The sequence below is a fragment of the Malaya genurostris genome, chromosome 2 (genome assembly GCF_030247185.1).
Source record: "Malaya genurostris strain Urasoe2022 chromosome 2, Malgen_1.1, whole genome shotgun sequence".
In the NCBI taxonomy this organism is placed as follows: Eukaryota; Metazoa; Arthropoda; class Insecta; order Diptera; family Culicidae; genus Malaya; species Malaya genurostris.
The window spans coordinates 67,330,942-67,345,493 of NC_080571.1; the positions used below are offsets into that span (position 1 = coordinate 67,330,942).

Genomic DNA, 14,552 nt, shown 5'->3' on the forward strand with positions numbered 1-14,552 from the left:
TATAATTAGATTTTATTATAATTTTTTCTACATATTTACATACAATTTTCAATTGACTAAAATCGAAAGCAGACTTCTAAACGGTATACTTTCTTCTAACCTTCTTTACATACGTTCGCCCTATCGACATCGCAAGATGACGTAGCGTTGCGAATATTTTTTCTTGCCTCTGTAGATTTTAGAATTTGTTCAAGACTAAACAAATGATCATCTTCCTCGCCGGGATATAACTGCCGCATAGCATCAGCCAATTTATAAACGTATTCCGTATTTTGTCCGCTTTCACCAGCAGCTTCGGAAATTTGTTCTGCTATTTTTTCCAAGCTGTCATGCTGGCCCGCATATGAAGGATTTTCTTGTTTTGCCAAGTACAAAAGAATATTCTTTGGCTCGTTCGTTTGTGTATCGCTAGGAGGATATAGATAAAATAGTAGCCTATGTCGATCGTAGCCATTCTTTTCTCGATAATCCAAATGACTCAGCACTGCAGTGACGTTGCTCTTTCCAATACGATATCCCATTCCCCATACCTTAGCCTCAGCATCATTCGAATGAATTAATGTCACCACTCGTCCCGGCTGTTGAGAATACAAAACGTATATAATTTGTTTCAATTATGCCACGTATAATTTAATAGAACCTTTTCATGCGTTCCCCTGTGATCTATACTGTTTTGATAAAATCTTCTTAAAAATCCTTTAATGTAGCCAGTGCGCTTCTCCTCGTAAGGGAAATCGGCTTTCCACACGAGTGACCCGTAACCAAAGACCCACGTTTCATTGAGTTCACTAAATTGGTCGCAATCACCGATATTGCGTACGTGGGTGCTCATTTGACTGCAGACCGCGCGATTTGAAAAGGGTAACTCGAAATTTGCGAATGTACGAAAGAATTTGTATTTCAACTTGCCCATAAGTAAACACTGCCACAACGATAAAAACATATGATTGCTTCGATTGTGTTGGTGACTAGATTGTTTTCGTAATCCCCGCTTGAAAAAATACCGCTAGTCGGTTGGAACCGAAGAAAGCGATACATGTGAATGGTCGTAAATATTCATGTCATGGGGGTAAAAAATAGATATAAAAAAAATATTCATGCTGTGTTACATAAAATTTCAAATTTTCGAACTGACAAAGATTCTATGCATTGTATTATTAAATTGTTAATTGCAAATAAAACACTATGCGGTATTATGTATTGTTACTAAATTACTTATTATTATTCATCGAACACGATACAATCGACTACACGACCTGCCACTCGCTATTAAAAACTGTATCGCAAATTTAACTACCCCTCAGTAACTCGTAATGTCAAAACGAAATTGTTCGAAAAATGTATGAAACTGGCAACTCAGCCTGAAAAACTGATGTTTTTAAAATAACACCTACCGTTACCGTAGTTACATTTATTTACCTTAATCTTTTCACAGCAGTTGAAAGAGAAAAATTAAATCTAAATATTTTCAACAGCGAAAGTTGTTCAGCTACCGAGCAGCTCTCCCATCTCTACAGAATACCATTCGTTTGATGATCGTGCAGTTTTTTGCACTGGTTCTCGAAGCCACACTGTTATGTTTTTCAAGATCAACATGGGTTTAAATTTGTATAAGGAACCAATCAGAGTTCACGACGGCCGTTATTAAGAGAATATTCGTAGTATTTATGTTTACTAGAGGAGTTGGGCATAATTTATCAGATCTACTTATACCATACCGAGTTTCGCAACTGACGATAAAGAGACTTTCGAATATCAGAAACTTTTCTAAACAAAAATATTCGGTCTTATTCTAAAATCTATTCCTAATAACGCTAGCAAAATCCATCGAAAAGTCAATATGCCTTATTCAAAATCAGGGTGTATAATCGATTTATTATTAATGCTGCTCTGACTTACTCTCTGGACATATTTGAACAGATACTGAATTGTGCTAGCATCTTTGCGGTATCTTCAAGTGAAAATTTCGACCTAATTCGTAGATTCTAATCAAACAAAATAATCATATGAAACCAGTTTTGAATCGCTAAAAATTACGAAAAAAATCATGGGGCATATAGTTGATTTAATCTTGCTGTTTCAAAAACAGGGTAACGGGAATGGTTTTGGTTGATATGTATCTAATGGCCCTTATTATCGGTATCACTTCACGGTGAAAATCGAATGAAGTGAATGTAAATCTTTATTACGGAAGTCGCTTCAGAGACAAAAGTAATTACTTGGATGCACTTGATGTCATTATGAACATCACGCCACCAACATTTTGTTAAAAAAATAAGTTTTTTCCATTACAATGATCACTTCACTATGCGTGATACTGGTAATAAGGAAAATCAAGTAAAGTGACATGTAAGTGAAGTGAATGTGAAAGTAAAAGTGAGAACGGTAATAAGGGCCAATATGTTTATGAATGAAGAAGTCTTTCCGAGAATCGATGTACTTCAATTTTATAACACAGAGCTTTTATTAGTGGCCAAAATATCTCCGTTAATCTACATAATTATTTGTTGAACTTGGATCTGGTGCCCCGACTTGGAAGAATCATTCTGTAATTCGGAATAAAAAAAGTTCAATACGATCGAAAAAGGTTACTTTCAAACTACTTACAGTGTGATGAAACTCTAAAATCTTCTGAAAACGATAGATCAAACCATCATTTCTAAATAAATAAGTCCGAGCAATTTGCAATTATTGCAATTGCTCGAACCGTATCGCATTTGTAGCCAATTCTTCATCACTTTCTCGATCAATTGCAGTCCTCAATGAGCCATATTGCTTCCCGACATGTTTTCCCGGGTGAAGATTCGAGGGTATGGTTCTCGTGAATTGTCTCACGAGATCTCGAGGATCCATTGAGTTTCCTGCGTTTGTAATTTGCATTACGTCATGACACTTATTATCCTGACCAGGTGTCATATATGATGTCCTAAAATGATTCGTCATAATGCAACATTAAGACTTTTGAACCTTGACTGAATCTGATCCAATACCTTTTCACAAATATTTCACGCAAAGTATTCCAGCAATAACTAATTTAAACTCTAATAACTTTAATTTAATAACTAGTTCTAACTCAGAAAAAGTTTGGCTAGAGAAAATCGTTCTGATTTTTTTCGACATTGTGGTTTATTTATTTACTATGGGACTCCTTGGTAACTAGTTCGTAGCAACTTAAACGCAACGTGTTGCGCAAGAAGATTTTTTAATCATTTTCAAGGGGTCGCTATATTTGTGGTAACTGGCGGTAAATCACTCACGAACACATTTTTTCCAGATTTTTCTTTGGAGTGTCTGGTCGTGTCGTCGATACAATCGTATGTATGCAAATATATTTCAGGTATGCGGTAATAGAATATGTAGGAGATAATAAAATATTGTTCTTGATATTTTAGTCATAGTATGCAGATATAATAAGTGGAGTTTTATCTGCTTCTTTCATTTTCTAAGGGGTCTTCAACAATCCAATCATATGTATTGATAGGAATTGAAATTTTTGAATATTCTTTTACATTATATAACACATTTTCATTACAAAAAATATTTGATGCAGAGACCTTGACCGAACTGATGAAGTACCAAATCATTGGAAACTGATTAAAATACCAGCGTAATTGAAAAAACTCAATTTAAGTTCATTCGTTTCAACAAAAAAGCTAACAAATTTAAAGCACTACAATTATTAACTTTAACTAGAATTTGTTCAATTGTTTGCTAGAAAATTGACATGAACGCACAGTAAAATATTTGTTATTTTTATCAAAATATTGAAACTAATCCACTGAGAAAAATTAGCAATATTTGCTATAACCAACCAGATTACTTTTTATCACTGTTTCAATAAAAAATTCGTTGTGTTAAACCCAAATTTCGTTATTTTTACAATTTTTTTCTTTCCGTGTACAAGTGAAAATTCGTTAAAAATCATCGTTGCGTTGCGTTGCTGCATAATATGCTTCGTGATTGGTTTTTTATTATTGTTTTTATTATCATTATAAATATTATCAATCACAGCACTTGCTGCTTCTTTTGATGATATTACTCCACCACCACGGTATTGCCGAACAAATTTCGAATACATCACCACTATTGATTCATCACACACCACTAACAGCTATGCAAATTCAGTTTCTAATCTTCTGTTCGAGAATCATATCAGATATCTTCAACGTGCGAACTTTTTTTTTTCAAATATCATCGAGGAGAATGTTCGCTAGTGAACTTTTCACAACTGTTTTTTGTTATGTGAAATCAATTTCAGTGAGAATCGTGTTTGCAAAAAAATAGTACTTCTCGATTTAGATTTTCGAAATGTTGATTTTTCTCAACACTGCCTAGAGTGTTAAGTTTCCTGCGCACACAGGCAAAAAATATATGGAATTTCATAATGATTTCGTATGTTTTAGCCACAAGAATATCCTATGCGAATCATGAGACCGCCTTATAAAGTCACGAAAATTGGAAATCCAATAAAAAGCCTTATGGAATTCATGCGACATTTTTAGGAACATTGTGTCTATGACAAACATAACTTCTCTCATTTACTGAGCAAATTCATAAGTTGTTCGTATGAAAGCTGATAGATGAGATGAGGTATATTTTTCATATTAATCTTATGAAAAGGTGATTTTTGATGCATCATAAGATTTGCCTTATGATTTTAACTACTCAATTTACCGGAGTGCACTTTACACAACCTTAAATTTGGAAATCTTAGTTTACTTGATTTATAGTAGCATTTGAATTTTGAACTCAGAAAAGTTATACAAACTTTTAATTTAAGATTCGAGTGTATGTGTTTGTAGAGATAATATAACAAGTATTGTCGCATGCCCTGGCAAAGAATCTGAACAACAGCAGTTTTTTATTCATATTTTCATTCAGAGTTTCTATAATTACTGGCCCAACATCTTTCCGTATAGGAGTCCAAAAAGCATCCTGAAGAAAATCAAAAATAGATATCATTTAGCAAAGCAAGATCAGGGCTCTTCAGATCGATACGGAACTTGACTTCCTGGTTCAATGGACTTCGCAGCCGACTCAATAATACTTAAAAATATGATATGCGCACAGCAAAATCTAGCTAAAGGCAAATTTGCTGTACGAAACTTGTAAAATCTCACACATTCAAATTGCAAAAACCAATCCAGCTATGTGCGAGAAAATGTAGCATATAAGAAAATCTTTGAAAGATGCACACATATACATTTACACAAACTGTTTCCGATCTTAGTGGTTCTATAGTTTTATATATCTGAAAAACTACTAGTTCTATAGATCTATGTATCTGAGAAAATTTATCATTTCTATATATCCGAAAAACTTAAATATTCATATTGTCACAACCCGGTGGGTTATGGCGCACCTTATTTCAACCGTCTTGATTCGTGCGAAACCTAATTTCAACCCTGTTCCCCAATGAACTGTCATCTGTCGTTAGTGGAAGGAGAATAGCGTGAGTAAGCAGTGAGTACACATGTGGTTTGTAGGTGAGGGAAATTAAGAGTTAAAATGAATTGTTTTTTCTTAATATTAATTTGTTATTCTACTTAAACTTAACTTAGAATAGTCAGTGCAGTGTAAAACATTATGAATTGATTTTCTAAAACTATACAGATACAAGGTAAAACATAAGAATTCACATGCAAACTTAACCTAAAACATAAATGATTTACAGCTAATAGTACGGATTGCTGATCAGTACAGTAAAACTCTCAGAAGTACGGAATTGTTAGTACGGACGAATTGATTATAGAAAAGACTAAACGTAAGTAATTTGTAAACACTTATTAACATAAAATGTATACACTGTTAGTTATATTTATGATGTCTGCTATGAAGTTGATTAATTTGAATATCATTGAATAATTCTCCCCAAGGGATTTTATAACTCTCTCTGTCTCTATTGGAAATAAACGAGTTACAAAACCGGAAAGCTTTCTGTTCGTCCGATTGCTAGCGCAACATTTTATAAAATCCGTTTACGATCGGGGGCTTTAGTCGGTATGTCGAAAAGAAGTGACGGTCAAAGGCGCGGAATTTCTCCCACGAAAATCAGTTCGCTCTCGGAAGTGAGCTGCGAAATATGTCAAAAGCCAGATAACAGTTGTATGGTAGCATGTGATACGTGCGGGCAGTGGTTTCATTTTGTGTGTGTTGGTGTGAATTCAAGTGTTCAGGATGAGGATTGGAACTGTAAGAAATGTCTTGAAACGGTAACACAACCCCCAGCCGGCACTACACCAAATACCAGTACTGGAGCGGTACCAAAACCTGCGCCTGCGGAGCCAAATCTGGAGAAATTAGTACAGAACCAGTTAACAGCGATGCAGGCAAGATTCGAACGAATGATGAAGGAAAGGGATGAGCAACGTATGAAGGAACTCAGAGATCAACGGAAGAAATACGATCAGGAGTTGAAAGATACAGAGCGACGTGTACTAGAGCAAGTTGAAAAGCAACATCGGATGATGAACTCAGGTGGTGGCAAGCAGACAACGACTTCGGCTGATCAGCCCGCACTAATGATGCATGGAGGCGGATCGAAAGCGGACTCGGCTGGTTGTCAAAACATACACCCACTGGGAAGTGAGTCAACTGGAGCTTATGCTGGGAATCAACCAACGCAATGGGCGCTCGGGCCGACTGCTAGCTCAACGTTAAATCCTCTACCACAAATCAACGTTTACGAGACCAGCCAGAATGACGAAGTTCTAGCACAGCAGTTAATGCTGTTGGAAGAGAAACAGGCATTAGATAAAAAACATCTGGAAGAGCGAATCCAGCTTCTACAACGGCATGCGATGGTCGACGGAGGGGCAGCTGGTGGCACTGGGCTGAACCCTCAGGCGACAGCCTTTCAATCGAATAGTTGTGGTTTCGGCGGAGTGTCTTCGCTAAGTCATAGTCAAATTTCGGCTCGTCAAGCTGTTAACAAAGAACTTCCGTCTTTCTCTGGAAATCCAGAAGAATGGCCACTTTTCTTCGCAAGCTACGAGAATTCGACCAGAATTTGTGGGTACAGCGATGAAGAGAATATGCTGCGGTTACAACGAAGTCTCAAGGGGAAGGCTTTGGAGTCTGTTCGTTGTCGTTTGTTACATTCTACCAATTTATCCGGTGTTCTAGCGACATTGAAAACTCTCTTCGGAAGACCTGAAATTATTGTGCATTCTTTAGTCAACAAGATCCGGGAAATGCCATCTCCGAAGGCGGAAAAGCTTTGCTCGTTAATTGATTTTGGCGTTGCAGTTCAGAATGTCTGTGCCACCATAATAGCTTCAGGTATGGATGAATACATGTGTAACGTGGCGTTACTCCAGGAGTTGACAGAGCGATTACCGCCAGCCATCAGATTGAACTGGGCGTACCATAGACAGGGATTGAGTCGAGTGACACTTTCTGAATTTGGAGATTGGCTGGGGAAGTTGGTTGAAGCAGCTAGCATTGTGACGATGCCGTCGATCAATGCTTCGAAACCAGAGCGACGTGGAAGGAAGGATGACAATTTCATCAACGTACATTCAGGAAGCAATTCTTGTATGGAGACAGTATCAAAAAGCACCCCAGCACCGAAGGGTTGTCTCGTGTGTTCTAGCGAGTGTAGCAGTGCGAACAAATGCAAGAAATTCTTAGCAATGGACGTCGGATCTCGTTGGACAGTCGTTAAAGAGCGACGGTTGTGCAGAAAGTGCCTACGAAAACATTTCGGGGCGTGTCAGATTAAAACTCCATGCGGAAGGAACGGATGTTCGTTTATGCATAATGAGCTGTTGCATGACAACAAGCGGTACAGTAAGTCTGGAATTTCTGAATCAATGAATCCATCGGGGGTAAACCCAACTCCGCAGAGTTGCAATACGCATACGAAGATAGCGGAAAAGGTTTTGTTTCGGTATGTTCCTGTGACTATTTACGGTAAGGGCAAACAAGTGACTACATACGCCTTTCTCGACGACGGATCGTCTGCGACCTTGATTGAGCATGATTTGCTGAACGAGCTAGGTCTTAAAGGAGCTCCGCATCCCTTATGCCTCAATTGGACGGGTGGCCAGCAACGAGCAGAGAACGATTCTGTCTTGTTGTCTCTAAAGATTTCTGGTGTGAACGATTTCAGCGATGTGTTCGAGTTACCAGGAGTGCACACTGTCCGATACCTTTCCCTTCCTAAGCAGTCGGTCTCAGTTACGCAGTTAGCAAGGAAATACAGTTATCTTGAAGGATTGCCAATAGAGTCGTATGAAAATGTTTCTCCTCGAATGCTTATTGGAATGAATAATTGTAGATTAGGCCACGCCTTGAGAAGCATAGAAGGTGGCGAGAATGGACCAGTAGCATCTAAAACTCGTCTTGGGTGGATGGTCTACGGACCTTGCGCGATGGAGTCTGGAGCGATAAATTCCGACTATAGTGGTTGCCACAGTTTCCACATATGTCCGTGTGTCAAGGAAAACGACAAAGAGTTGAATACTACTCTGAAAGAGTACTTTTCGATCGAGTCTCTAGGAGTATCAGGCTCACGTCAGTCACTGCCGTCGAAAGATGAAGAACGAGCGATGAAAATTTTGTCCACAGAAACGCGTTACGTCGGAAACCGCTACGAGACCGGATTGTTGTGGCGCTACGATCGAATACAGCTACCTGATAGCAAGGGAATGGCTATGAAGCGTTTGGAATGCTTGCAAAAGCGTATGGCGCGAGAGCCCGAGATGGCAGCGGCGATGCGTGCAAAGCTATGCGACTATATAGAGAAAGGCTATATTCGTCGACTTTCAGCAGAGGAAAAGATAGAGAAGCATGCCAACGACTGGTATTTACCGATATTTCCAGTTATCAACCCGAACAAACCGGGCAAGGTACGGATTGTGTTCGACGCAGCCGCGAAAGTCAATGGAGTGTCGCTGAACTCATTCCTTCTAACGGGACCTGATCAGTTGACATCACTGCTTGCCGTTCTGTACAAGTTTCGTGAGTACCGTGTTGCTGTTGTAGGAGACATTCGTGAAATGTTCTTCCAAGTTCAGATGAAGAAACAAGACCAACGTAGTCAAATGATTCTGTGGAACGACGGGAATTCGGAAGTTGATCCTGAAGTCTACGTGGTAGCAGTTATGACGTTTGGTGCGGCGTGTTCTCCTAGTTGCGCACATTACGTTAAAAACCAAAACGCTGATAGATTCGAGAAACAATATCCCCGTGCGGTCGAGTGCATAAAGTATGAGCATTATGTTGACGACATGTTGGCGAGTGTTGAAACCGAGGAAGAAGCTGTAAAACTAGCTAGAGAAGTTCAATCTATTCATATTCAAGGAGGCTTCGAGATACGCAATTGGCTATCAAACTCCCGTTCTGTAGTAGAGCGAATGCTTGAACATACCAACACGGAAAAGGATATGAATTTCACCGCAGAAATGGTAACGGAAAAGGTGCTTGGGATGTGGTGGGACACCACGAGTGACACGTTCACCTTTAAGCTCTCTCCAAAGCACGATGTGCAACTGATTTCCGGAGCTAGAATGCCTACAAAGCGAGAAGTTCTGAGAACGTTGATGGCGATATACGATCCTATGGGATTGATTGGCAACTTCCTCATCTATCTGAAAATCTTGCTGCAAGAAATTTGGCGATCTGGTTGTAGTTGGGACGATGAGATCGATGGAAGGTTGGCAGAAAGATGGAAAACATGGATCAGAGCGCTTCCGAACGTCGTGCAAATCAGAATTCCTCGCTGCTACCGAGTCGTGACGTCTGCAGGACCGAGTAATAATGTTGAGTTGCACATCTTCTGCGATGCCAGTGAGAATGGGATGGCTGCTGTTGCTTACTTTAGATTCGAGGAGAATGGAACAGTTGAGTCTTCACTGATCGGATCAAAAACCCGTGTAGCCCCGTTGAAATATTTGTCGATACCACGTCTGGAGCTGCAGGCTGCAGTAATAGGGGCACGTCTTGCCGAATGCATTGTTACATCACATAGATTGAAAGTTGTTCGTCGCACCTTCTGGACCGACTCTCGTGACGTGATCTGCTGGTTGCGATCTGATCACCGGCGTTACAGTCAATTCGTGGCATTCCGAATCAGCGAGCTATTGGATACAACGGAGGTAAATGAGTGGAGATGGTTGCCGACCAAAGCGAATGTAGCAGACGAGGGTACGAAGTGGCAAAAATCACCGAGTTTTGTGCCGAGCAGTCGATGGTTTCGTGGACCGGAATTTCTAAGGGAGCCCGAGAGCGGGTGGCCAGGTGATAGCTGAGATAAAGGTACAACTCTAGAAGAACTCCGTTCCTGCGTTCTTCATCATACAACTACCGATTCACTGGTAAATTTCGAACGTTTTTCGAAATGGTCGCGACTGCAGAGATCAGTTGGATATGTCCACCGTTTCATTGCGAATCTTCGCAAGCGTGCTAAGAAAGACTTTATCAGGACTGGCCCACTAACGCAAGAAGAGCTGATATTGGCAGAGAACACTATCTATCGGTTGGCTCAAATACAAGCGTATTCCGCAGAAATACAGTTATTGGGAAAGGGCAGCAGTTCGGAGGAGCCACCATGGAAACACACATTGCCGAAAACCAGTACGTTGTATAAGTTGAGTCCATTTATCGACGAGTATGGAGTCCTTCGAATGAGAGGTCGTATCGATGCCTGCGAGTGGGCAGACGAAAGTACAAAAAACCCGATTTTACTTCCAAGGCAGAACGTCGCAACTCGTTTGGTGATTGCAGACTACCATGCTAAGTTCCGCCATCAGAATCACCGCTCAGTGCTTAATGAGCTGCGACTCAAGTTTAACATCCCTCGTCTACGTTCAGAACTAGATCGTGTACGCAGAAATTGCCAGCGCTGCAAGATACGAGATTCAAGGCCACGGCCTCCTGCGATGGGAAACTTGCCACCCGCCCGTCTTGCTGCTTTCCAGCGACCGTTTTCATACACTGGAATCGATTACTTCGGGCCGATGACGGTACTAGTCGGCAGACGAGTCGAGAAAAGGTGGGGTGTTCTTCTTACCTGCATGACAACCAGAAGTGTACACATTGAAATTGCACACTCTCTGACCACAGATTCGTGCATTCTTGTGCTTCGCAATTTCATTGCAAGAAGGGGTTTGCCATTGGAAATCATCAGCGATCGAGGAACAAATTTCGTCGGAGCTTCCCGTGAATTGCGCGAAGCACTGGATCATGTCGACGAGGAGAAGCTTATGGTTGAATTCGTTAGCTCCAACACAAAATGGACGTTCAATCCGCCAGCTGCTCCACACTTTGGTGGTTGTTGGGAGCGTCTGATCCAGTCGATCAAGAAAATCATGAACGACTTCAACCCGCCACGTCTACCATCTGATGAAATTTTGCGTTCTATGTTAATGGAGATCGAAATGATATTGAATTCAAGACCGCTCACTGACATACCGCTAGAAAACGATTCTGAAGCCCCCCTTACGCCGAATCATTTTATGTTGGGTTCATCTAATGGGAGTAAGCCCCCGATCAAGTTCGATGATAAGCCTACTGTACTGAAGCAATCGTGGACGATGTCGCAGCTGTATGCCGACTACTTTTGGAAGAAGTGGGTGAATGAATACTTGCCTACCTTGACGCGCAGAACGAAATGGTTCCAACCAGTGAAACCAATCCAGGAAGGCGATCTAGTATTGGTTGCGGATGGTAATCTTCCAAGGAACTGTTGGCCTCGAGGACGGGTAATTGAGGCCACTCAAGGCAAAGACAGACAAGTTCGTCGTGTTACTGTGCAGACGGCAAGCGGACTTCTGCAGAGACCAGCGACCAAGGTTGCAGTATTGGACATCGGTGCTAACGGTGGTAAGTCACTTGTTCGACAGTGACGTACCGAGGGGGAGTGTCACAACCCGGTGGGTTATGGCGCACCTTATTTCAACCGTCTTGATTCGTGCGAAACCTAATTTCAACCCTGTTCCCCAATGAACTGTCATCTGTCGTTAGTGGAAGGAGAATAGCGTGAGTAAGCAGTGAGTACACATGTGGTTTGTAGGTGAGGGAAATTAAGAGTTAAAATGAATTGTTTTTTCTTAATATTAATTTGTTATTCTACTTAAACTTAACTTAGAATAGTCAGTGCAGTGTAAAACATTATGAATTGATTTTCTAAAACTATACAGATACAAGGTAAAACATAAGAATTCACATGCAAACTTAACCTAAAACATAAATGATTTACAGCTAATAGTACGGATTGCTGATCAGTACAGTAAAACTCTCAGAAGTACGGAATTGTTAGTACGGACGAATTGATTATAGAAAAGACTAAACGTAAGTAATTTGTAAACACTTATTAACTTAAAATGTATACACTGTTAGTTATATTTATGATGTCTGCTATGAAGTTGATTAATTTGAATATCATTGAATAATTCTCCCCAAGGGATTTTATAACTCTCTCTGTCTCTATTGGAAATAAACGAGTTACAAAACCGGAAAGCTTTCTGTTCGTCCGATTGCTAGCGCAACACATATATTTAGCTATATTTAATGTTAATTTCAAATTTAACTAATAATCAGCACTAAAATGTGCAAAATTTGAGAAGAAGAAGAAGAAAACGATTTAAAAATCAGTTCGCAGTCATTTCTATAGAAATCACATGTAATTCAAGAGACATGGACATGAAATGCATGTTTTACACTTGTAGAAATCAAGTGAGAAATATGGTTGAAAACTGTATGTGGCCGGCAAGTGACCTTTAATTGATTATATTCTTTCATTTAACTCCGGTTTTAACTTCTTAGGCTGCAAACAGAGTGAGCGCGAGAATCTGAACCGAACTTGATGCTAATCAAAGCTTGATTTGCTGCTAATATCACTCAGGCTTTTGGTTTGGTTGGAAGTCAGTCACCAGCTCCGGCTCAGCTTCTCGCGCTCACTCTGTCTGCAGCTTTAAGGACTATTCACACATTTCAGTTCCATGACGGTTCAGTACCTTCAGTGTTCTTTTTTGTCGGAACCCTTCCGTTCCGTTTGCGTGCAGTTTCCGTTCCGACACAACAAAGGCAGTGACATACCGACCTCAGTGAAAATAAAAAAAAATACCGGTAACGACGAATTTGAGTTTGCCGGACGGACGCCACATTGACGGCGAGCTGCACTGAAACGGCACGGTGCCGGATAGGTGTGAATGCGCGCATAGAAAACGAATGAAATAATATCAGTATCTGTGGCACTGAACCGGACCAGATATGTGTGAATAGTCCTATAAAGTTGTTCACCGGTGCCGAGAATTGTGTTATCGCTCCGGAATGAAGTGGAACATTTTGAAAGATCGCAGGGAACAATCGAGTAGAATGCTGTAGCATAAATCAAATAAACATAGATCTCTCACTACACGGTGAAACTAACAGCACCTCTAGTGAGAAATGGGTGTACTTTTTTCCATTAGTTACTGTGGTTGTGTTAAATGCCCAGGCAACTTTATGTATGCATTTACGCACCCATTCTCCACCAGACGGCGCTTTTGGTGTTACGGGTTGCTCACCTACATTACTATCAAATACAAATTATAATACGGAATACTTCGACAAATTTTCAAGGACACATTTTGCATCGTGCGGTACACTGTCATGATACACTGTCAGAGTGACAATGTACTTTAACGAGTTTTCTATAAAACTAGCAACACTGAAGGGTAAGAACAAGTTCACCATAGTTACTGTTTATTATAGGAAAAATAAATAAACAAACAGTTTTTATCTGATAATCAAGATCACAAGCGATTTGTAAGTTAAACAATTATCTAGAATGGTTAAGCCACCATGAATATACTACTAGCTGTATTGATATTTGTAGATTCATGGGTGTTTGTGTTCATTTTTCATCTTTTGTGCTAGTGCCGGTGATATTTAGACTGATTGTTGCTGTTTAATACAGCAACGATAAACATAAACAAACAAGTTTATTTTGCACAGTAGCAACTAGCATAAAGCGTTGCCAGAAACGATCTCCTTCCACATTTTCAATCTATCGCAATGAAAGGGAGTAATTTGCTAGGCTTACTTGTTCAGGCTGTGAACCAAACATTGGCGGCTCGTTTGTATGGGACTTAGGGGTATTATTATTTGTATTTGTTACTATTACACTGGGAAATCTATGTTTATTTGATTTATGGCTGTAGTAAGCTCCTCATTTCCAACGCATAGCAAATTTAAAATTCACATCAGGTTTTAGAAAAATTTTGTTCGTGCCTGTATATCTACTATCTGTGACCAAACCAACACCAATTAGCGGCCCTTACACGATCACTAAAAGTGTCATTACTAAGTAATGACACTTCTGCTCAAACGCTCGTCATTACTGCATTACTGTACATCATTACTTTTCAGCATTACACGTTCATTATTAATGATGAGTATTTGTAACTACTCCAGCAATAGCAATAGCAATATTTTTATTTTCGTTTAGCTGAAAATAAATTTGATTTGCCATTGAAACGTTAAGGTTAATGAAATATTAACAATTTAAATCTGCACTTTGTCATTTTTTCGCGTATAGTTCTAAAGATATTCAGCACTTCCACAAA

At 39.8% G+C, this 14,552-nt stretch overlaps 3 protein-coding genes across 3 annotated transcripts; 2 read left to right on the forward strand and 1 right to left on the reverse strand.

The window, feature by feature from the left end:
• On the reverse strand, positions 1–946 carry LOC131429461 (putative glutathione-specific gamma-glutamylcyclotransferase 2). Its single transcript, XM_058593596.1, has 2 exons — positions 641–946; positions 1–578 (listed from the first exon to the last, which is right to left on the reverse strand). Exons 1-2 carry the CDS (start codon positions 941–943, stop codon positions 96–98), a joined length of 786 nt encoding a protein of 261 aa, XP_058449579.1. The 5' UTR covers positions 944–946; the 3' UTR covers positions 1–95.
• Positions 947–5,803: 4,857 nt separating this feature from the next.
• LOC131430101 (uncharacterized) lies at positions 5,804–12,486 on the forward strand. Its single transcript, XM_058594784.1, has 2 exons — positions 5,804–12,150; positions 12,205–12,486. Exon 1 carries the CDS (start codon positions 6,003–6,005, stop codon positions 10,251–10,253), a length of 4,251 nt encoding a protein of 1,416 aa, XP_058450767.1. The 5' UTR covers positions 5,804–6,002; the 3' UTR covers positions 10,254–12,150; positions 12,205–12,486.
• On the forward strand, positions 10,629–11,849 carry LOC131428648 (uncharacterized). The gene has a single exon (XM_058592694.1). It carries the CDS (start codon positions 10,629–10,631, stop codon positions 11,847–11,849), a length of 1,221 nt encoding a protein of 406 aa, XP_058448677.1.
• Positions 12,487–14,552: the final 2,066 nt, after the last annotated feature.